This window comes from Periplaneta americana, chromosome 6 (assembly GCF_040183065.1).
Source record: "Periplaneta americana isolate PAMFEO1 chromosome 6, P.americana_PAMFEO1_priV1, whole genome shotgun sequence".
Lineage (NCBI taxonomy): Eukaryota > Metazoa > Arthropoda > Insecta > Blattodea > Blattidae > Periplaneta > Periplaneta americana.
This window is the reverse complement of record NC_091122.1, coordinates 141,800,816-141,826,117: the sequence shown is the minus strand read 5'-3', so window position 1 is coordinate 141,826,117 and position 25,302 is coordinate 141,800,816. Positions and strand designations below refer to the sequence as shown.

The 25,302-nt window shown below is 33.4% G+C and overlaps 1 protein-coding gene across 4 annotated transcripts in view; it reads right to left on the bottom strand.

The window, feature by feature from the left end:
* Positions 1-25,302, bottom strand: part of ema (C-type lectin domain containing ema) — a 43,582-nt gene that overhangs the window by 15,155 nt on the left and 3,125 nt on the right. For all 4 annotated transcript variants that reach the window (XR_011332707.1, XR_011332708.1, XM_069829181.1 and 1 more), the window contains exons 3-16: positions 22,981-23,114; positions 21,755-21,903; positions 20,839-21,068; positions 20,527-20,716; positions 18,126-18,299; positions 15,036-15,201; positions 10,527-10,637; positions 10,140-10,316; positions 7,431-7,553; positions 6,377-6,531; positions 5,906-6,067; positions 3,872-4,010; positions 2,944-3,095; positions 1,475-1,629 (exon numbers count right to left, since the gene is read on the bottom strand). Coding sequence is in view for 2 of the 4 variants with exons in the window: in XM_069829181.1 (XP_069685282.1) it covers positions 1,475-1,629; positions 2,944-3,095; positions 3,872-4,010; positions 5,906-6,067; positions 6,377-6,531; positions 7,431-7,553; positions 10,140-10,316; positions 10,527-10,637; positions 15,036-15,201; positions 18,126-18,299; positions 20,527-20,716; positions 20,839-21,068; positions 21,755-21,903; positions 22,981-23,114 (2,217 nt within the window). In the remaining 2 variants the exon portion in view is untranslated. The remainder of the gene's footprint in view (positions 1-1,474; positions 1,630-2,943; positions 3,096-3,871; positions 4,011-5,905; positions 6,068-6,376; positions 6,532-7,430; positions 7,554-10,139; positions 10,317-10,526; positions 10,638-15,035; positions 15,202-18,125; positions 18,300-20,526; positions 20,717-20,838; positions 21,069-21,754; positions 21,904-22,980; positions 23,115-25,302) is intronic.

Sequence of the window (25,302 nt, the reverse complement as noted above, 5' to 3'; positions counted from 1 at the left end):
AAAAGTAGAAAGAGGAGGAAGGAAAGGGAAATGAATCCCTAGGCCCCGAATGCTCTAATGCCGTCGGGGTCGAAGAAAGTAAGAGCTCAGTCAGAGGACTGGATAGGAAAGGGTAAAGAGGGAATTAGGTATTGGATAGAGGAAAATTATACCAAATTCAGTCAATAACTCATCAAGCTGACCAGTGCTAATGGATGAGTAGCCCCTCCCTTTAGTTCAGCTCGTAAAATTATGCTTACTAACAGCTGCACCACGGGAAGGTAGGGATGGGACATTGGGTATTTGTCCAGGTTGGTTCCTTAAAGCCTTCAATGGGAAGGATTAATGGCTCTCCCCCCTGTATCCGACAGATACCCTTTTGCAGCCATGTTCTAATATGTATGTTCTATGTATGTCATATTTCGATAATATGTTTCTTAAAAATAAAGGACCAAACGTAATTACTAAGAATATGATAAACATAAAAGAAAATAATATAAAATACAATGTCAACTTGTATATCGAATAACACTATGCTACTCACAACACGAGTTTGGAAGAAGTTGTATAGTTTTGCAAGTGAAATTTACACCATTTGGTGTTTCTTGCAACCTATCATTCATTTTTTCTCTGTCTGATGCTTGTTCAGTTGAAATATAAATATTGTATAAATCTAAAATAGCAGGGGCATAACAGCTCAGCAGCTCCTGCATCGAAGGAAGGTCTCTGAGGAGGCTTGCTTAGGAACTCTCTACTTTTGGCATTGTCACCACTGCACTGACATGAAAATTGAACTCAACTAAAGGAAAAAAGTTACATAATGGTGCATACTGAATTTCTAAATCCTCAGCATATTTAAATTACCAAATTGTTGGTTGTGCCCAGTGTTGTCATTAAAGTTAGCTACTGTAGATTCAAACAGTCAATAATAAAAGTGCTCCTCCACTCACAGAGGGAAAGGGAGAGGGAGAGAGAAAGAGATAGATAGAGAGAAATAGAAAAAGAGAGAAGTCACTGTTGTAGTTCTTAAAACATAGAATTTGGATTTTTTTAAATAGCATTTCACAAACCGGAAAAAAAATTAAAATTTTGTTATTTACTTTGAAATAGGCAAAAATAGGTAAAAACGTCAAAATATGCTAATTTAGACACTCTCAAATCGCATTTTCTAAGCATAAATGTTCATGAAAGATGTAAATATTAAGTCCCAAAGCTAGGACTATACGAGTACATTATCAATAGAAAAATACGTTTTTTCCTAAAGATCTGCGTCTATTCATTAATTAAATGCTAAGAATATAGAAATGTCTCTTTCTTTTCCAATATGCCAGTAAACATCTCAGTGTCTATCTCACTCTATTATTACACATCAACTCCCATAGTAAAGAGCCATACTTTGATAGTCCTAAACTCTACTAACTACTCTGAATGAATCATGATTGTTTTTTGCAAGTGTTTGCTCAATCTACAGAATTTTACTTCAAATACTTCTTACCTCTGCTTTGCTGCCATACATCGTATGTGGTCATCAAAAATGAAACGTGCTGAAAGCAAGGGTACACGATTGGCAGAAGAGCCAGATGACAATGGACGGTGAATTGTGATATGAAGACAACGAGAGTCATCCTTGTCTCCAGTAACCTCAATATCCTGTAAAAATATTAGTTCTCTTGAATATTAAAGCTTACAATTGCACTTAATTTATATCGAAAAATTCTGAAAGTATATTTGCCACCACTGAATTGACACAAATAGAGCATAACTCATTATTTTAAAATTAGATTATCTTCTAACTACTCCAATGAAAGATTATAGAAATTCGCAGTTAAGAGTGGACTTCACAAAATCAGTGTTGCAATATTTCATCTCTAGCCAAACATTACAACACTTGTATTAAGTTATGCATTCATGCATACAGTAACATTAGCACCCTATTTTCAGAGACCGCTAATGTCAACAACAAAGAATTGGAGACAGCACATCATGTGGTCACTTTCGGAAGTGGTTAAGGAAACAAAACAACACTCTAATTGACACTCACGGGATTGAATTTCATACTTGAAGTGTCAACAACACCCATGCCAGATAGTTTTTTGTTTCTCCTGGAAATTTGTTTTTGGACTATGGTTGTTTTTTTTTTTTCAAAACTCTTCAATTGTTTGTATACAACTTAAGTCCGATTAATGTAATATGTTACTAGTCACCAAAGTACGCAATGCAGAGGGAAAGAAACTAGCCACTATACCCATTATCTCCTGGCTTAGTTGCCTCGTGAATTATGTCATATTGGTGTCACTTATGAGGTTCACGCCTGTCTTTGGACAGATGACTTTTTAAACAAAAAAAAAAAAAAAAAGCAGTGCAGTGGTGTACTGCTCATCATTTGCCAGCAATTTTACAGGTTCTGTAAAAGCTAAATTTTGAAAACATAGTTGAATAGTTCTTAACAGTTCATCCAATCCCTAACAAAGTCCGAAATCATTCGATATTATTCCGTAACTCCTATTTCAGTTTAATATTGGATTATATGTATCAAATGTAAACAACTTTAACAACTGATAACTAAGATATTTTTCGTCAGAGACTTTGGGTTCCCATCTCAAATTTTATTGATGATCATGACTTTTAATGGAAAAAACAGCTGTCTCATAATGGTCATAGTAACAGAGCTTTATAAAATACCTAACATTCATCAATACTTAACAAAATAACCTTTGCATGTGTTTGTTCTCCAATTCCTTGTGTAGCACAACTTATGGATGTCTAGCGTTGCTTCATAATCCTCAATGAGAACAGAATGGCACAAAAAAACTATGAAAGTAGATGATATTAATCTTTCATATAATAAAAAAAAATAAAAGCGATTAAACACGCAAGATACATAAATCTGTACTTTTAACACATACTCTTCCAATACATAAAAAGTAATAAATTCTATACTGAAATCAAGAAATTTTCACAGACCTGCAAAAAGCCAACAAATTTAGCAACACCCCAACCAAGGCGTCGAGTGTCAGGTTCAACCAGAATCAACTGTATTACATCCATCACAAGGAAACGACGAATCTTTGAGCCTTCTTTGTTAGCTACTGTACAAGCAATTAAGTCGCTGTTATCTGGAAAAAATATAACACAAACTAAAACTAGGAATATTACCTTCCCCTTAAACGTGTATAAAATGTGATGTTTTGCTACAACCAACAATACAAAATTAAATCAGTTCTCCTTAATGTACAACACTTAAAATGGTACAAACGATTCATGTTAAATTATCTTTATATGTTACAAGTATTACTACGAAACTGAACTGATTTATATTCTGTAGTCTGTCCTTACATTTTCCAAAGTGCAGTAACTATCAAGAGATCCTGGCTAATATATTGCCGCTGATAAAGAACTGACATTGGTATGAAAAACAGGGCGTTTTGTCTTGGTTTATGGAATTAATGTAATGTGCAGGATCCATTGTAATAACTGAACTAATTTTATTCTATTCTATGCTAATCTATTCTACTCTAAACCCAATCTAATATAATTTTATAGTGCAAGTTTCATTAATGACAAAGACAAGAAAGATGTGTGCAAATTCTAATTAATTTTGAGGCCTAGGACCTCCCCTTGATTATGTAAACTCAGAAGAAAAACATTCATTTTGTTAATACAACAGTACATATTATCTAGTTAAGAGAAAATTACTGTCAAACAAACAAATCATTTAAATTTATTAAATGCTTCATGTAATTCACTCACAATAAAAATGCACATTTCAGACATAAATTCAACATAGAATTTTTAGAGCATGATATGATCTCTATTGTGTCACACATGCGAATTTAAAAATAAATAGTAAGTGAAACTGAAATCAAAGTTTCGATAAAAATTGCGAACTTACTTAGATCCAACACATTGTTGACCTGAACGCAGGACTGGGGGTTAGTCAATGGTAACTGCGTCTCAGATTCCATTGCCAGCATCAAGGACAGTTCCCGAATTAGGAAGAACACACGAATGGCACGCCTTGCTCTCTCTACCTACGGCATTATTCACGTTGTTAATGATATTAATATATTTGTTATTGAAGTTAAGAATGAAATTACTTGAAATGACAATTTGAAACAAATTTTATATGAATATTCTTGTTGTCAAAATCTGTTTTCTCTCTCTTTTTTTTTTTTTTTTCTGAATTGGTATGAATTGCTGCTCTTGTGTGAATGTCTGCCTAAACTATCATATTAAACTAACACTCAACTCAGATTCATTTCTCACTCACACTGACTGCATTAAGGCACTCTTTGTATTCTGTGCATGTAGACAACCCCACATTATTTTCACCAGCTTCCTCCACATAATGCCAACTTGTAATCAGAGGAATCATTATGAAATGATGTCAATGTCTGTATTAGTGAAATGGGAGAACCCCGAGAAAAACTAACTTCGATCTTGTTCATCACAAGTCTCACTATGATTTTTTAATGAAAACTCCCTGGCTTACCCAGGACTCGAATCCAGACAGCCTGCATTGACAGGAAAATTGTCTAGACCAGGACATCTCAAACTTTCTGAGACCATGCCACCCTTCACACTTCACATATTCTCATGTGATGACTCTATAGCCAAAATAAAAAAAAAATTGCCCAAATTGGATCTGATGGTATTTTTTTAAAAGAAAATAGTCACTTACATTACTAGATTGTATTCTTTTAAATGTAAAAATACAAAATTATAACAAAATAAATATATATACGTAACGAAAATTTGTTTGTGGTGTTCCACTATACATTATAAATTTTAGTTATTCTTTTGGCCATGACATTCCAAACAAAGATCGGCAATGCAACAGAGCATCACCATGCACAGCTTGAGAACCCCTAGCACCTACCACAGGAACTCTATTATTCGAATTTTATACTTCTCAATTACATTATGACATTATCATTTCAGATAAATTATAAACTATTAATAACATCATAATAAATTGCAAGTGAATGAATATTATATGCAAAATAAATAAAAAAAATAGATTTTCACAATCTGAAGTTTTTAAATATATTACATCGTGGAAATAGGAAAAATGCATCACTTTCCAAGCTCACTTATTCGAGACATCTTTCATTTATAACATCTGTATCTAAACATTTGTGCTTTAATGTTCACAAACCCTTTGGAGGTCGAACACCTAGACCAGTCTTTTGTCCACTGTAATGGATTCCTTTCTCTAACAACTGTAAATATTCAGGCTTTCAAGTCGTTTTAAAATTTCCTTTACTTTTTCAGTCATCATTCCATCTACAACAAATGATGTTTGTAATATTATTATCACTGAACATTCATTAAAAAGATAAAGTAACAATTTTACTTGAAGTTCATTTCAATCACATTTTTTTTTACTCTGAAGTCTGAACAGGCATCTACAAAGTTCAGATTGGTAAGTATGATGGATGATGATCACTTGAGATCTACAGTAGGCTATTTTATTTATGTCTCATATTTAAACATTTTCTTTGGTGTAACTGCTTTACATAAAAACAGATGAAATATTTGAAATGGTATGAACAACTCTTAGTCAACATAACCACACTTCACTAAAAACAAAAGAACTGCGAATTCTGATTACTGAATATTACATGTAGAATATTAGAAATGTTTTAGTATGTTTAAATAATAATAAAAAACACGCACGTGCACGCACACACAAAACCTATTTCTACTACTGCATAATGTAACAAGTGTCAAAGCAAGTTCCTTCATTAGAATTTACTTAAACTTTTAACCAAAAAATAAACAAGCTCACAATAAGAATTCTGAAACTGACACGAGTCAAAGAACATTATATTAAATGAAAAATATATTCAATAATGATCTACTACAACAAAAGCCATACGAAACTGAAACAATTTTAAAATGATTTTAATACAACAAAAATTACCTCTCCACATGGTAGTCGCTTGTTGAATTCAATGCCTGTCATAGGAGTTCCTGTAGGAGGAAGCAAGATATTGGAATCCATCATCAACCACTCAACGTTGAGTGGGCGCTTTTGCATCTCACTATACTCATCTTCGAACATGTCCAGAAAGATTTCTTCACTCTGAAGAAGTAAATATTCCAAAACCATATATAACATATATGAAAGAAGAGATCAAATGGTGTCTTGTACGTTATAATGAATTATGAGTAAAATACTAGCATTTCTTATATTGTTTCTTCTTTGGAATGCTAAGTTTTCTAACGTTCTAAATATCGTTCTTGACTATAGCAGTGTTACAAAAATTACAGTGTTCTTGATAATTAGGAAAAAAAAAAAAAAACTTTGTATTTGAAATATGTTTACATGAGATGGTTAGAGTTCAGTGAATATTCATATTGGAAAAAAGTATCTGTAACAACAATCTATTACCTTATAAAAATTGCGAAGAAGACAAGTACTCTCTTCTTTAGCACCTTCGATAGCAGCCAAATGGGCATCATGAAGATAACTCTGTCCATTTTTCATGACAAGTTGCGTCAACAATCGGATACTCAATTCTAGAGTCACTAATCGAACACGGCAATCTATAAAGTCAGAAAGTGTACAATTACGTAACTTAAAACATTACATGTACTTCATATATTTTACAGCAAGATTTCACTAAAGACTTAAAAAAGTGTATAACTGTGGGTCCATTTTACACTTCTACGATTTTGAGAAGAAACACTTTTTCACAGACATCATTACTGTGGCTCGTATTTCGAACTTCTACTTTTGATCATTCCACATTTTGTCAGGATTCTGAATCTTGTAGTGCAATCATATGTTTTTCTCAACCCATTACAGTGCTTGAACTAGCAAAGAATAATTGAAGAGCTTATTTTCAAAATGACCTTTGTCCATTCCCATAACTTTGTGGGAAATCACGAAAAACGATTTTAGATCTAAAATTTCTTACCAGCTAGGCAAGAGATATTATGAAAACAAAGAGGTTGGGTGCATTTAGAATCAAATGGGAGCATTAGACTCTCAGATTCCAAAGCTGTAACTAATATTTTGTCGCAATTTTTGCTGTTTACAGGAGTCAGTTCATTCCAATAGTCACTTTTAAAGCAAGATTTTAGTGGTTTAGAGGGCATTCTGAAGTCAAATCATGACAGTTTTATGTAAAGTTATATTTGAAGAATGCCTGGACACAGAAAGATCATTTTTGTTATCAACTGGACAAGAGATATTTTGAAAATGAGTTCCTCAATTCTTAGGTTCCACTTCAATCAACAGTAAATGAAGAGCAAAATAATACAAACCCAGAAAGATTAACATTAGTACTCACATTCTTTCACCAAAATATTACCGACAATTGAATACAAACAGTTCAAAAGAACTTGTAGTAGTCTACAGTAATAAAAGCGAATTCAATTTGTCTCACAATAGTTTTAAATCATGTTTGTCTTCAGATATTGTATCACGAAATCACACTCACTTGGCTGACAGCTAGTTGATATTATCCTAATAAGCTTCTCTGCTAATAAAGTATTATACCAGTGCTTTGTACTGGCTTTCTCTGACAAGAATAAAATCCCATCTAGTAGATCTCTGTTCACACCTGTGAAGCAAAATCAAATTAAGTATATTATTTATAAATGATACCACAAAAACAATATGTCTGTAAATACAACAAAGACCAAATATCAGTCTTTCTCACTAGCCCATCAACCGATACCCCAAATGTGATTTTTAAGCAGCACGCCATTGCATATACTGATGAATTTCACTACCTATGTGTTACTTTTGACAATGAACTAACATGGAACTCACAGTTTGATAAAATAACTGATCAAGCCTTGAAACATATGACTGTCATGAAGCAATTGGCAGGAAGTAAATGGGAATGTTCTTGTTCCACATGACCACAGTATACGAACTATATGTCTTGCCTGTAATCCTATATTGTTGTGAACCACTGTTAAGAGCATCAGAACATAACCTCCAAAAAAATTGAGAAAATTCAAAATTAGGTTCTAAGATTGATTACTGGAGGAGTTAAAACAACACCAGTTGATGCTATGCTGCTTTTTATGAATGAAGAACGAACATCACTATTTTATGGAAAATTGATAATAACTCTAGATGATCATTTCTGGATTACTTCTATAAATATCAAGAGAAGGTTGAAAACTCAAGAGGGTTCTATACAAAAAGTCTTACATCTAAAATCACAGTTCAAGATAATCAGCCCACAATTACTACAACAAAACTCATTACAGATTACATCTGTTAACTACAGTCTTGATCTTTAATAATTTGTATTAAAAAGAAAGGTGGAAACCATGAGACTAAATCTTCTCGCTGTAGAAACTATCAATTCTAACTACCCTGAAGAGGACTAGTTGCATATGTCTACAGATGGCTCAAGATAGAAATGACAAGTAAATGCTGCAGTTGGGAATATATTATTGCAAACTGTTCTCCACCTACATGGCTGTGGGAAAATATAAGACAGCTTATGACAGTGAGATAGAAGCCATACATGTCAGCTAACCTGCCACCTAGATAATTTTACTAGGACTATGATACTCTCTGACTCTAAAGCTGCAATTCAATCTATTATCTCCCTGGAAAATGCATCTGAAGAACTTTCAAATTGCAAAATAATACGGAGTTTTTAGAATGCTAATAAAACAATTACACTACAAGTGATACCAGGACTGTCAGGTCTTTGGTAATGTGCAAGTAGACATCTTAGGTAAGAAAGGTACTACAACACTTCAAACACAGATAGAACATTCTTCATATTACACAATTGTCAAACAATATGTTGTTGTTTTCTAATGCCAGGCATTTGACATTTGCACTCCAATATTTTCCAAAGATATTATCATGGTCAGCCACTGAAGCACAGATTTTGAGGTGTCAAACAATATGTAAAGAAAACTCAATAACTATCATATTAAAGAACTCAAAACCAGAACATCGTACAAAAACACTTTAATTCAAGATCTACCAGATTGGCCCAGAAGGACTGTAGTAAGTAGTGTTCTTCTTATCACATAGAAGACATGATTGCCTAATAAAACATCTTTATCGATTTGGAATCACACAACACCTTATTGCTCCCTGTGTAAACAGCAAGATCGACATCACCTTAAAATTTGCTCTCTTTTGACTGGTGTCAATGAGTGCGAACAATATTGGGAAGCAAGGAACAAGATAGGATATCAGTCCAGGCCTCCTTTGTTTATATATGAGATTTCTGTATTTGTTATTTACTATATTTGATTGAAGATTTGTGGTTAATGATCAAATATCAATGTACCAGCCATTAGATATAAATAAAATATTATTTATGAACTCATTAGAAGTACTTCTCCTTCAATAATATTGGTAATTAGTCTATCACGAATACTAGATTATTTCTAGGAATACACTACACAACGACTGTTTTGTATAAGTAAATAAGAGTGATCACTAGAAAGTAAAAGTAAAATGACTTTGATGGGGAAAACTATCACATAATATGTCCTATGTAGTTTTTATGTACATTACACTACAAATACACATTACTACATATACTTTACAGTCTTTTGTAAATGTTAACTCAAGACCAAATAATTATCAAAATCGAATTCAATTCAAACAAGATCTTTTATAATTTTTATATTTTAACGAAAATTAATAGATAATAAAATATGTCAGTTTTTAGGGACATTAAAATGAACAAAACTTCTGCATCTCTCCTGTCACAAAGGATGAAACTGTAACACGTATGTAGCAGTGATTACAGATTTCAATTACTATTCTCGCCAACACATATCACGTTAGATGAAAGTTGTGCCTATATAATAAACAGAGTGTCCAGTATAGTTTGAGCTCAGCATTTATTAGAATCAACCGTGGGTAATAGAAATTACTCACAAGTCCGCCATAATGAAATGGTGAATATTCGAGTTAAAATATCTAATCATGTCACAAAAATTTCGCCATGTTGTTGGGAAAACTTTAGAAGAAGATTGTCACTTCACGAGTCTACTCTAAGAAAATTAATATGTTTGTATTTACTGTTTTCTGCATTTTCCCACAGTCACAGTTCACTGATATAATTAAAAGAGACTATAGCATAGTCAGGAAGTAGTTTCGAAATTGTCTGGACATTCTGCGTATCTTCACCAACAATCAATATCTTTCCTTTTACCTGGATTATGTCCAAGAGCATAGAGTAAACACAGAGCAAACAAAGCTGCATAGTCATTTTCAGAGCATTGCAATGTATTGACTATCATCTCTAGAAATGGTTTATTGGCCAGTGATTGCTGTGAAGTGTTGCTGCCTGATGCACTAGCCAAAGGTAAAGGCGGTGCAACCCAACTCTCTGTTTAAGAACACAAAACATACTATCAAGATATTTTATAAATTAATTTTAAAATATACACATGTACATAAGTAAACAGCAAACACAACTTAGAGTATCAGTAATGAATGAATCTTTCAATAGCACGAGCAACATTATAGAATAAAATAAATAAATAAATAAATCTACAACAGAATTTCCATAATACTGCAGATAAAACAACAAACTTACCAAGAGCAAGTCTCTGTTCTTTCTCTTCATCTGTGATATTAAGATTGGCTTCTTTAGATTCCACTGAATCACTTACAGCTCCACTTTCAACATCAGCTGCCTCTGAATCCCCTACATCACAATTGCAGAAAATTATCACAAGTTAAATTCTGAACAATTAAATATTTTGAGGCATAATTTCTTCGGGATCATTAAACTAAAAAAATATTAATAAATCTAGAACATAATTATAAGTTCAATCAAAAATGTCCACAGGAAACAATTTAAGCTTAGAGATATCTGTACAAATTTCTTTGCCTAATTAATGTAACCCTGTCATGGAAAAAGGTAAAAAAAAGACTATTTTTCTGTAAAAGAAAATTAATTTGTAACTACAGACTTATACCTCCAATTGAAAACATTTTCCGACAAAAGCTTTTGGACTTCAAATTTTGAATTGCTTTGTAAAAGTAAATTGTACTTTTATACACAAGTAGCAAATTTTACTTTTTTTACACAAGTACACAGAATGCAGAGTAGAAAAAGTAATTGTTATGTTGTTGTTAGGAATAGGAAATAGTAGAAGGTAGGATTAGAAGGAAAGAAGGAATAGTAAATAAACGCAGAAATATAGGAAGTGTGGAGAACGAACATGAAAGACATAGTGGGTGAACATTAAATGATGAAGAGGTGTCGGTCATTAACATTGGGTAGTGTGCAAGTTGTAAACAGTATACGGAAGGGACTGCTGGCCTGAATACTATAATGTGAAGGGCCAGCAGGACCAAAGGTTTGAGTGAGAATAAACCATACCATAATGCTAGGTTTGGCTTTTGTACCAACAGAAGATGTAAGAAAGATTTCTTGGAACTCAAATAAGATGCATCAGATGAACTGCTGTCTGTTTTAGACTACCTGATCTAAATTACATCAGCAAAAAAGCCACGAGGAAGAAGATCTGCAAGGCCACCATGCTTTCATCCTAATGCATTTGAGACCAATATGAAGCTGCCTTAAACAATATGACGTAATATACCAATAACATAAGTGAATGTTGACACAATGCTTCCAACTAATGGTCGGAAAACACCATCCGAATTTTTACATGACAGTTGCATAAATTTAGAGGGAACAGGGCGACACCAAAAGTATGATGGAAAAGTTGCGCAAGTGAAGAACTGTACATGTATAGCCGAAAAAAAAAAAAAAGAGGGTAATTGTGCAAAAAAAGAATCCAAGCAATGAGACATATACAGTATTAACAATATAAGGCTGGTAATGATATGTTATTTTTCAAAATCAAAGTAAATCACCTTATATGTACTACAATGAATACATTAATTATTATGTTCATTTGTTGATTTAGGTATTACAGTAATTTTTGTCTATTAAAATTGAATATGGTCAATTATTAAAATTTAACATTTCACATTCGGGAAAGAAATATTCAGGAAAATGGATTCGGAATATTTCATTTGGGATTCTTTCCTTTTGGGGAAATGGTCGTTTAGGATATTGCATTCAGATGGAAATCAGTCAGCACATCAATCCTTCCAACCACTGAAGCTGGTTTTCTAGACCAGGTTATACTACTCACTGTAGCTCTCTACTTTTCTCATGATACTGGGTGGGCACTGGTCCCATAAACTGACAAAATTTTAATGAGAAAATTCCTTCTCCCATAAAGCTCCCAGGCAGTATGCGTTCCATACCGCAAGTCCAAAGCATGAAAATTACATAACACAGACACAATTGGTAACATGATAAAAAAAATTGAATTTTTGTAAAGACATCGAACTGTATAATGAGAAAAAGTGTTCATTATCTTCATAACATAGAGTTTTTAAGTAACAATAGTGACTACAATATACTTAAAATAGCAAATCATAACGCCCTTTACATTAAACAATGGCTATGTGATACTAAGATTACAAATCTTTCATAACTTAAAAAAAGTTACACATAACATTTGAAGGGTACACAGGAAAAACGATCAAGGTCCATCAAAAATCGAAATTGAGTTAATAATGCCATCTTATAGTGGAAAGGAAGTACTATCATGTGGTCTTGCTAGTAATAAGAAATCATCATTCTTGACATTCCACTACGTCAATTTCTATTAAATACACACATAACAAAGTATTAAGTTTAAAAGGCATGATGGGACCGATAAGCTAATATACTATTAGTGACAATTAAAATTTTATTTCATGTGCCGTCTATGCTTATCCTTATTTAACAAGTATATTGGTTATACAATATTTTGTTACATAATATATCAATTGAACGTTTTCGACTCTATAGAGCCATCATCAGAAACAAGTAAGCCCATATGTATAATATAAGTACACAGTATATTGCCGTACAAGTAAACTCAATTAATATTAATTAACATGCTTCTGTATAAAATCGATGATTGTATGGCAATAATTACATTATAAATACAAAGCGGCTATGTGGGCCGTATTAGAGTGTTAAAATTGTTAATGATAAAATTACATAAAATACTTTAAAATTATTATAATCAGGAGTAATAGTTGTCCAGTTTGATGCCTGTGTGGATATCCATAATTTGGTAGTAGCTGGGGCAACAATATGGTGGGTTGGTGACCCTAGATATTATTAAAGCCAAACTTGCCGAAGTCCAATGAGAATCAGCTTTAATAAACCAAGTAATATATATTCTCAAGACTTCATTGAAACAAAATTATTTTAAGTTTAACAATGTCATATATACACAGAACAAAGGCCTAGCTATGGGCGATCCACTTTCTGGCTTATTAGCTGAAATTTTTTTGCAAAATTTGGAGAACAATAATGTCCCTGCTCTTTCAAGTAAGTTCAATATTATAGCTTATGTTAGATATGTGGACGATACGCTACTCGTGTACGAGAACGATATAAATATCAACGACAGCATTACCAATGCTTTCAATCAGCTACATTCAAACATAAGCTTCACTTCCGAACAAGCCATAAATCGATCTATAAATTTTTTAGACTTGCACATATTTATAATGAATTCCAAGATAAATTTTGACATTTTTAGAAAACCTACTTCTACAAATCATACCATAAATAAAGAATCTAATCACCCCGAGACACATAAACTCAGTAAATTTAGATACCTCATTGATAGACTATTAATGGTGCCTTTAAGTAAAAAACGATTCGACAAAGAGTTCACTTATATCACAGAATTAGCAAGGTCCAATGGCTTTAATAAGCAAGAAATAAATAAGCTGTTTCAAGAGCGAAAAAGCAAATTGCTACACAACCAGTACACTAAACTTTTCAGCCATTGAACCCACTGCATCTAAAAAAACGAGTCCCTATGACATACTTTGGTAAAGTTTCCAACCAGCTTAATAACCTTTTTAAAAAACATGGCATTGAACTAGTGTTCCGAACAAGTAATAAACTCAATAATATTATACCCAATAAAATTAAAATAATCGACAAGCATCAGAACAGGGGCATATATATGCTACAGTGCAAAAATTGCCCTCACAAATATATAGGACAAACTCGTAGGAATTTTAAAACCAGATTCAATGAACATGTTGCAGACTTTAAATACAACAGGAGAAAATCTAAATTCGCGACCCATCTTATCGAGAATGGTCATGAATTAACCAATATCAATGAAACATTACGTGTAATTCTCCCTTTAAATAATTGTACATATATCACTACAGCAGAAGATTTTCATATAGCCCGGGCATTAAAATTAGGTATTCCTCTTTTAAATGAGCACATTCCAAATTTATATAATCCGTTATTTAATCTAAACGCACACAATACACGTGATGGGTTTTCAACCTACCACTATTCTCCCCCCCCTTCCACCATCAGCTGTAACATAGTTTACGTAATTTCTGTACACGGAGCGCACCAAGCAGTTGCCTTTTGTCTTCAGTGAGTTCAAGAACACATCTGCTACACTCACCATATTGTTGCCCCAGCTACTACCAAATTATGGATATCCACACAGGCATCAAACTGGACAACTATTACTCCTGATTATAATAATTTTAAAGTATTTTATGTAATTTTATCATTAACAATTTTAACACTCTAATACGGCCCACATAGCCGCTTTGTATTTATAATGTAATTATTGCCATACAATCATCGATTTTATACAGAAGCATGTTAATTAATATTAATTGAGTTTACTTGTACGGCAATATACTGTGTACTTATATTATACATATGGGCTTACTTGTTTCTGATGATGGCTCTATAGAGCCGAAAATGTTCAATTGATATATTATGTAACAAAATATTGTATAACCAATATACTTGTTAAATAAGGAAAAGCATAGACGGCACATGAAATAAAATTTTAATTGTCACTAAAAGTATTAAGTGCTTTAACTTTAAAATTCGTTTTTCTCGAAACTTTCTAAAATGGACCTCGATCGTTATTCCCGTGTTCCTTTCATTTGTAATTTGTATAATTATATTTAGTTATTATTCTGTAGAAATTCTATACGAGTCTGTATTTGTTTCATTTAGACATACTACCTTGAGCAACACACGCAGCCTCATCACTAGGCTGAGACGAAGTAGAGGGCTGTACTGTATCTGCGTCTGTTGAATCTACTGAGCAACTAGGGGTATTAGTGTTACTTTCCAGTGACTTTTCTAAAGTTTCTGTTGGAGCCACAAAACCTGGTTTGATAGCTGCACCCTAAATGTAAAGTACATATTATTATAAAATCATGCTGTACAAAATATGAAAACATCTATAATAAAGTTTAATGTAATATATTATAATGTACGAGGCGCATTTTAAAGTGAGTATAGTAAAACCCCGATTATCCGTCACCCTATTAACTGACTGGTGGATTATCCGACTTTTTTTCTAGCTCCTATTTTCTTTTTGCTGCAGAAAAAATATGAAGTACTCTAAGTTTTGTTTCTACAGAAGATTATTACAAGCCTTTACTCTAATTACAAAGTATGTAGTAGAAATGCTTCGCTGTCGGCAACAAACATAATTACTTTTAAAATAATCACTACTTGCTGCCAAAGAAATTACCCCAAGAATTTCCACAAACGCTTGTAAATTTATTCAGTCCTTATTCCTACTATTCGAATGAACGTATTGTATAACGTCTATGCAAATGTCTTTCACAATTGTCAAAGAAAACGTATTGTGTTAATTATAAAAAAAAAAAATTACAAATAATTGAGAAGTTTGGGAAAGAAGAAATTGTGGTTAATGCTGCTTCAGAGTAGAAAATTTGCATTACAACTGTACGTGATTTAAAAAAAAAAAGAACAAGGATAAAAAGTATAATGTATGTAAATCTACAACACGAGACTTCACGTATTCCTATCTTTCCGCAGACAATCATCAAACATCAATCCTCCTTAAACACCCGTCGTTGACAACCGAACTTTTAATGAGCTCCTGATCCACTATATAGCACGTTAACACAAGACCACAAAGGAAATTACGAAATTGTATATTATGCACTCAATTTATAAACATTTTTTATGGTACGGATTATCCGATTTTTTCGATTAACCATTCAGTCCACCCCCTTCATTACCACGGATAATAGAGGTTATACTGTATTGATAGTTTTTAAAAATAAAATAATATTATTTTCCTTGGATTCTACACACCTTGAACTACTTCGCCTCATAGTTTCCGCCATTATTGAGGCACATGTCATAACAGGAAATCAATTTTTATATTCCTTCGTCATAGAACAATGCTGCCTGTTATGAAAGCCATGTCTGCACTGCTTTTTTCACATCATCATTTTCATCGAAATGTTTGCCACCAAAGAATTTCTTCAGATGAAGAAACAGATGAAAATCACTTGGTGCCAAGTCAGGGCTGTAGAGAGAATGGTCAAATTGTTCCCAACCAAATGAATGGGTTTGGGACAAACAAGGCATCTTGCTCGTTGAATTCAGATAAAGAAACAGGCTGGACAAATTAAATTGTTCCCAACCAAATAACACTATGAGGTCTTGGATTTGGCTGTGTCTGACCTAGCATTGTCATGAATCAAGAGGATTCCACGCGAGAGCATTTCATGCCTTTTGTTCTGTACTGCACGACAACATAGATTTCATAGCATTGCATAGTACATGCCTTTCTTGACTGTTGCATTCCTGGGCAAGAATTCAACGAGCAAAATGCCTTGTCTGTCCCAGTTAAACAAATCCAAGACCTCATCATGTAATCTGGTTGGAAACGATATGACAACTCTCTCTACAGCCCTGACTTGGCACCAAGTGGTTTTCACCTGTTTCATCTAAAGAAATTCTTCGGTGGCAAACATTTCGGTGACGATGCTCATGATGTGAAAGAAGCAGTGCAGGCATGGCTTTCATCACAGGTGGCATAGTTCTAGGAAGAAGGGATACAAAAATTGGTTCCCCATTATGACATGTGCCTCAATAATGGCGGAAACTATTTGTGGAAAATGACATGTGCCTCAATAATGGCGGAAACTATTTGTGGAAATAGGTTAAGGTTTGTAGAATCCAATGAAAATAATTATTTTGAAAATAATGTTATGTTTATTTTAAAAAAAAGTGCGAACGCACGCACACACACACACATATATATCTCTCTCTCTCTCCCTCCCTCCCTCTCTCTCTCTCTCCCCCTCTCTCTCTCTCTCTCTTCCTCTCTCCCTCTCTCCCTCCCTCCCTCTCTCTCTCTCTCTCTCTCTCTCTCTCATGACTTTACATATTTATGTACATATTTCCCTGCTTTTCACTACATATTTATGTACAGTACATATTTTGCTACAACATAAAAATTCCAGCTCTAGTGATGACACAATGCCCAAAATATTGTATGAAGTAGAAAAACAAATTGCAACATTACTGAACAAAACATCCAGCAATTCTAATAAATGATTGTTTGTGGGTTCTTTATGCATATTTACAAGCCCAATTTTATTATTCAGTTTTTATTTAATTTCGTACAGATACCATTCGTTGTGTTAAATGAGTGTAATTTTAATTTCACAAGTTATACATTATTTCGTGTTAAAGATACTTATCTATGTAATTAATTCGTATTATTAAAAATGATTTCCACAATATCATTAGCACGTATACAAACCTACCATTCCTCTCAATTTAAAATATTTTTATAAGTTAATTTGAAAAGCATAAAGGTTTAATAATTATATGTAATACAATTCGCAGAGAGGTGGTGTACAATTCTGCATTGACTGAGTTACTGAGCTACAAAAAAAAAAAAAAAAAACATGTCAGTTTGCATACAAAGAAATCTGTCTTAGGGAAATTTTAAGGAATCATGGTTTCTGTCAGCACTTTTAATATTTTAAATGGTTTCTGGTTTTTAAATCACTAGTAGCACAATCTATCTGTAACCAGCACGTGGAAGTGTGCTGGCCCAACAGTCAAGTTGCTGCTTTCGTGGTTGGAAGATAATTCACCTTTCAGTTAAGTGTATCTCCATACTTTCCTGCAAGTTGAGCTTATAAAATTATCCTTTCTCTTCAACATTTATTTAGATAAAGCAATATTAATCTTAACTATAAAAGTAATAAAAACCTAAAATGCTTGTAAAATTCATGGATAAGATATAATATGCTAGACATTAATACAAATTACCTGAGTCACACTGTGTGATGCAAGTTTCTCACAAGCTCCTTGAGAAAAAATATCCATGTCACCAGTAAGTATAATAGATGCCAATACATGAACCAGAGGTACATGTGTAATTATGAGGAACACTTGTGATAGTAAGAACAATGATACCACGCTGCTCACGTGAGGTTTCGTATCCTACAAAGAATAAAATATAAAATAATGATAATAACCTTAAGGTAGTGAAATGTACGTATCTTGTGAAATAGCAATGTAAATAAATTTGAGTGTCAAAATTTCAGTACATACAAAATAAAACTAGTCAGTCAATCCTTGTTACCTTGTTATTATTTATTCCCTTAAAATCAATCGTCAAAATATTCTCACGTTGGTGTCACATTCTCGAGAAGTGTGTCGTATTTTATTAATGCTTGTATGATGAAGTACTCGTATGGAGAATATCAGCTGCTAATGGCCAATAATGGTCGCACAGGAGGGTAGTAACTGGTGGCGTCAAGCTTCAGCATCTGTCCAGTTTTTCATACAAATAGAAGACAACAGAAGATTTCCCAACTTAATAAAAATGTAGTTAACCATATAATTGCATTTTTCCAGGATAAAATAGATGTTGATTGCAAGATGATGTACATCCTCGATTGTGACAATGGAGAATTAGTGGCATCAGATAATGAAGGAAGCAATAGTGAGGCAATTGTGTACAGAAATTAAAACATTGTGACTATATGGGAGAACCTGGTTCATGCAGTTCAGAAGGAACACTTCTGTCAACAGAAAAGAGAAGAAAGGGAGAGTCCAAGCCCTTGGAAAAAGATGAACAAATAATAAATTACATGAAGGAGTCTCCAACCCATAGCAAGAAAACAGAAGTATGAACAAGTGGTTCATAAAAATTAATTACGGAATATCAAGAGAAGATATTTCCAAGCAATTAGGTGCTTTGGTGTTGGCTAGATTAACAGATGCTCGTCACAGATTAGAGAATATACACGATAGTAAATTACAGCGAATTGCTTTTAAAATTTTGCGAGACACTGGGTACACAAATTTCAGAGCAAACAGCAGTTGGCTTTGAATTTCAAAAGAAACTATCGTATTATATGCCGTAAAATTACGAATTTACGACATGGTGGCAAATCGAAAATGAATCCTAAATTACGTCAAAAGCAAAGGAATTTATTGCGGAAGTAAAAGAAGTTATTCCGTCATATGAAAAGCAATTTACAATTAATGCAGATCAGTCTGGAATTCAATATGAAATGCTTATAAGTCAGCTTCAGAAAGTGTTGCTATAAAATCTGTCAAGGCAAGCTAGCAGTATTCATATCCTTACCCATACATATACTATTATGCCACAAATTATCTGTGATGCATCAGTAAAAGTAAAACTGTTTATGGTGTTAAGAGAATCGTCTGGTGCAATTCTTCCTACAGCTGTGGCACATCAAGAAACTAGTTGCGAGGCTAGGAATTGTGCATGTAAGAGCAACAAAGAGTGGCAAAAGGTGTTTACCTGAATTAACTCTGTGGTATAAACATTGCTTTTGGCCCATCAATGGTGAAAATGACTTGCTTTTGATAGATTCATAGTCAGCATTAAACAATTTGACTGTTTTATAACAAACTACTCATGCTGGAAAAATTCTTACTCTGAAATTCATCCCTCCTGGAACTACTAGCGGACTTAAACTGTTAAATCTTTATTTTTTCGAAAGTATAAGACAAATTTTCGCTTTATTTGTGGCTATGCCATTATGGATAACTGCTTTAAAGAAAAACTATCTGATCACCTTTATATTCAATTACATTCTATCACTTGCAACCAGTTCAAGTAGTCAAGGCACAAGAGCACGATTGAATATTCCTTCTACAAATCAGGATACACACTTGATCCTCCAAATTGGTTTGAAACCTTCAAGCATTTTGCTTCTGATGTCAGTGGAATCAACATTTGTGATATATGTGAACAATAATTTTTCATTCGACACTCATGGTGTCAAAATAAATTTGGTTTTGGACATTTTATACATTCTCCAGTTGATCATTTCACTAAATGTAATAATTGTATTCCATGAAGCTGACTATATTGCCGGAACAAAGATAGAAATTCTGTGACTCTATGTCTTTATTTCTCAAGCTGTATCTCCCATTAGCAGCGAATATTCGTCATATCATCTAAGCATTAAACAGTGCTTCTGCTGGTATCACTGACTTCTTGCAACTCCAACCTCAAAGTGAGAATGTTCCCTTATATGATACATTATTGTGTGAAATTTTTCCTGCAAACTCACCTGCCCTCGGGGGGAAAGGGTGGGGAGACAATTTATTGGCAAGTTCAAGCTTGCTATGTCTAACAGAAGTTGCCCTATATGAAAAATTAACTTTCATAATATTTTTTTAACATTACCTCCAGTTGTGAGTGGCGTCTGCGTTTGGTGAGTGAATACACATAAAGTGGTATGAGTAATTTGTTCAGGAGATGGTCAGTCAGAACTTGGTTCAGATCTCCAATATCCAGACTAAGGATGTCATTTAAATAGTGCAGATGATCAAGATGTTCTGCAACCAAGTCTGAGAGGCGATTCTGACTCTGGTGACTAAAACAAATAGTGTCAGAAAGAAATCTCTTAAAAACTTTGCAGAATCTCATTAACATAAATGAAAATTATTGGTTATATTCAAATCTATGGCTATGAAGGAAAATGTAGCACATACTTACTCGGCATCATTACGAACACAAGTGTCCAACTCTAATATGTGATTTCCAATAAACCACACCAAATTGGAGAAGTATGGAGCAGCTGTCTTGTCACGAATAAACTTGAGCATAGATTTGTCCTCAACTTTGTACACATTGAGAGTCAATGTTCTCACAGCAATACGCACCATACTTTCTGGATGATTGAAGAATTTGATTGCTTCAGTATACAGTGGAAAGTCGTTTGTATGCTTCATTTAATGAAAAAAGAAGAGTTACATAATTAAACACATGATCCATCTCTTACATTGTTAGTAACAAATAAGAATATTCAAATACCATGTCTTATCAGTCCATAACTACATTTTACATTGTACAAACTAATATAGCTTTTTTTTTTCTTTACAAAATGTAACTATTAAAAAACTTCTCATAACAATCGATATTATATCGTCGCCTGAATGCAAGAACTAGGTAACTTGATTTTTCATATTTTGTGACATTGCCTATTTACTTATTTATTGCACTAAGGAATATGTCTCCTTTTCTTTTACCTATTTGTTATATTGGAAAATAGATGTCACTGGTATCATTCGATCAGTTACCTAGATCCTGGATTACATTTTGTGCGATTTTTGCTATGCTATAAAAGAGGTACTGTAACTAAAAAACGCAAATTTCGAGTTACCTAGTTCTTGCATTCACGTGACGATATGCACGAGCGCATTACTGAGTGTTATATGCAATTGTTTCAAAGTAATTAAAACCAACATCAACAGATTAAGGAAATAAATATTTTAAAATGATAGCTTTTTAGTAGAAGAATCTAAACAATGCACAAAGATTAATATTAAGTATCTAAATACTTATGCATAAATAATACAGAGAAACAATAGAATTTTTGTTTATTAATTGTCATCATTAATGTATTCCTTACCTCGTTATAGAAAAAGTGAATTGTGTGGGCATTCAGTTTCAAAGATAGGGTCTTAAGAAAGGAGATATAATATGCCATCACCTCTTCATCTGAGAAATCAAACTTGTGTACAATTATTGAATTGACGTGATTGTTGCTCAGAAGATAGTCTGCAATAAATTATAAATGATTGTAACTCATAGACATATTAAATTATTTTGCTTCAAGGAACTAGCGTCTTAGTAAAATTAGCTAACTTCAAGAGATGTATAAAACAGCATGTTGTAAGGGACTATAAAGCTTACATAATAATATGAATTACTGAATGCATTTATGAGATATGATGGAAATAACTTGACGTCCTTTAATTAGGACATTAAATGCATCATGTAATATGTCTAGCAGTGATAACAGAAGAGAAATCATAAAATATATTATTATGCCAATAATGTTACTTAAATTTCACACTTCAACAATCTATTATTCTTTTATCTAAATCAGTGTACTTCAACTGGCAGCCCACGGGCCACCATCTGGTTCGCATTCGGTAATACAGTAGCAACTTGATCATCCAAACACTCGGTAAACCAAAGGATGCAATAGTAGGAGTAGTAAAAAATTATTAAAACTAAAACCAAACAGGATTCCAGTACTTCATGAACTACAATCGTAGGATTAACTTTCGTATTGGATGTAAGAAAAAGTAAACAATGAAGAAATAGATTTCAAACATTAAAATATAAATTGTATAAAACGAATCCTCATACGCTGGATGAAATGAAAGAAAACATACAAAAAGCAATTAGATCAATCACAATAGAAAAACTGAAACGTATGAATGACAATTTCTATTCATAAGATGTGAAATATGTGTAAGAAAAAGTGGACATCAAACAGCATCTTCTGTGAGCAAGGTGAGTACCAAATGTTGTGTTACATATACCTAACTTTTAATCCATGTAACTCCAAAGTGCACGCATTTCTGTTAACAGTAGAGATCTGGTTTCCTATCTGGTAGGCAGCCCACCAATTGTCTGATCTAGATAGCTCAGATGCACTGTATATAAAAATTACTAGTAGTTTAAGAAATATCGAATACCACAATATAATAAATTTTAAAGAGGCATATTTTTAACTCTCGATGTGAATAAGGGGAAGAGAAGAAAATGAATTAACGTGAACCTTGTAAATTATATTACATGAACTACTATTACTCGTAACACAACACATCTAAAATTATTACTTACATAAAGAAGTTTCATTTCGAATATTTTCAAACAGAATATTTAATGTCTGGAGTAACTGAACACATACATAGCTGCCACATTTCTGTTTCATTATTTTCAAGAAGAAAGAAAGCATGTTCTTTTCCAAGAAGAAGCTATAACACAGAGAAATACATAATAAATTAGAGTATAAAAAAAAACAAATACAATCATAAGCATCAGTAAATAAAAGTGAATATACTGTATTTCCTTCACATCACCCAAGTAACAATCTATCCCTACATAACTAACATGCACTAAAAAATAAAAAGCCTCACATATAAAGAAGCAGCAATTATGAGCCAAACTAGAATTATTGAATTAAAAATTGCCAACAACTGTGTACCCAACAGTAAAACACAGCTTTGACACAGACTGCAGTATTATTACTGTTTTAAGGAACATACTAGCATACAAGAGTCCATTACAACTTAAGAAAAATGCATTCAGTTTTTGTTAACTGCAATTGAAAATAATAAACTGTCAGTTAATTAAATCTTTGACTACAATGATGGGTTCAGATCTCAGATATGTAGCGACACAGGGAACATCACTTCATTACAGTCAACATTTACATGCAATGTAAATTGTGTCTGGTACCACAGTTGTTACTCAGTACTGTTTCATGATGGAAATTACAAACGTCTTTGAAAAGAAAAAAAAACTGAAGTGAGAATGCTGTTCTAGAGGCAAACAGAACAAAATTAACATTTAAAGTTGCATATCAAGAACTGCAAGGAAGTATCACTGCATACCCTGATAATGCACCTCATGAAGCCAGACAACAGAAATGAGATTATCACCAGTTTCACCATCTACGGACTGTATAACAGCAGGAAAGCTACGAATGTATAATTTATTGAAAAAAATGTGCAATGACCTTCCCGGGGGAAAGTCCTCCAGATGCCCATGTTCACTTATGTAAATGAATCCTTAAGACAATAAATTTTTAGTTCATGGTGTCGATTTTACATTGGTTATTTGCTCATCAGACATAGCATATATAACTTAGTTGTGTTTTTATCTTTTCACAGTTTCAAACCACAGAGCCCATTCAGAATGACTACCGGTATATTACTACACCATATTGTAGTGCAGATGCGGGCAAACTGGTAATCATGATTACATCCGGTAGCGGGGAGGGTTCTGACGTCACATTCCTCCCATCAACTTCTGTTCCCTCTGTAAGCGACCCTTGGTATGATCACTAGTGACGGATTGTCTTTGTGAAGTTGAACATGTCAATCTCTGTGAATACCCGTAAATACCCATTCCAGGTAGATTGGGAAGAAAAATTCTTCTGTCGTGTTCATGGAGAAAATGTGATATGCTTACTATGCAACAAAATCGTTATAGAATGCACAGAAACAATATAAACAGACATTATAAACAATGTCATAAGAATCACAGCTTAATTCGCGGGTGCTCATGTAAAGGGGGTTAAGTATGAATTGGCTAAAGCGGATAAGTAAAGATTTGAACCATCCACGATTACTTCTGTCTTGTGTTAAAGGGGTTAAATCATGCTTCCATCCATGATGCAGTTACAGTGTTCTGTATTTTGTGACAAAGGGGTTTTGTTCAGTACCAGAAGAGTGAAGTTTACATACCTTACAATTTGACTTAACCTCCTTTACACGAACACTCGTGAATTACAGGTAAGTAATCGTAGTTTGAAGTTTAATACCTACACAATAAGGTAACATAATAATATTAGCTAGGTCATTTTTCGGTTTTCATAAGTTTTTAAAGTCCACACCTGTGGAATAATGGTCAGCGCATCTGGCCGCGAAACCAGGTGGCCCAGGTTCGAATCCCGGTCGGGGCAAGTTACCTGGTTGAGGTTTTTTCCAGGGTTTTCCCTCAACCCAATATGAGCAAATGCTGGGTAACTATTGGTGCTGGACCCCGGACTCATTTCACCGGCATTATCACCTTCATATCATTCAGGCGCTAAATAACCTGAGATGTTGATACAGCGTCATAAAATAACCCAATAAAATAAAAAATAAGTTTTTAAACAAAATTTCGCTCTATCTTTTCTATTTTTCTCTGTCTCAATTTATAGGGCCGGAATATACAGATCAGCTTGAAAAATTAAAAGCCGAAATATTAAGTAACCAGAATAGAAAGGAGGTAAATGCCTTGACTCAAAAACAAAAGGAAATTCTTGCCAGTTACATACTCGCATGGGAAGTCGCAAAATCATTGAAACCTTTCAGCGACAGGGAATTTGTTAAAAATATTTAATAAGTATGGCGAGTGTTATGTCTCTGAACAAAAGGAACAATATGAAAACATTAG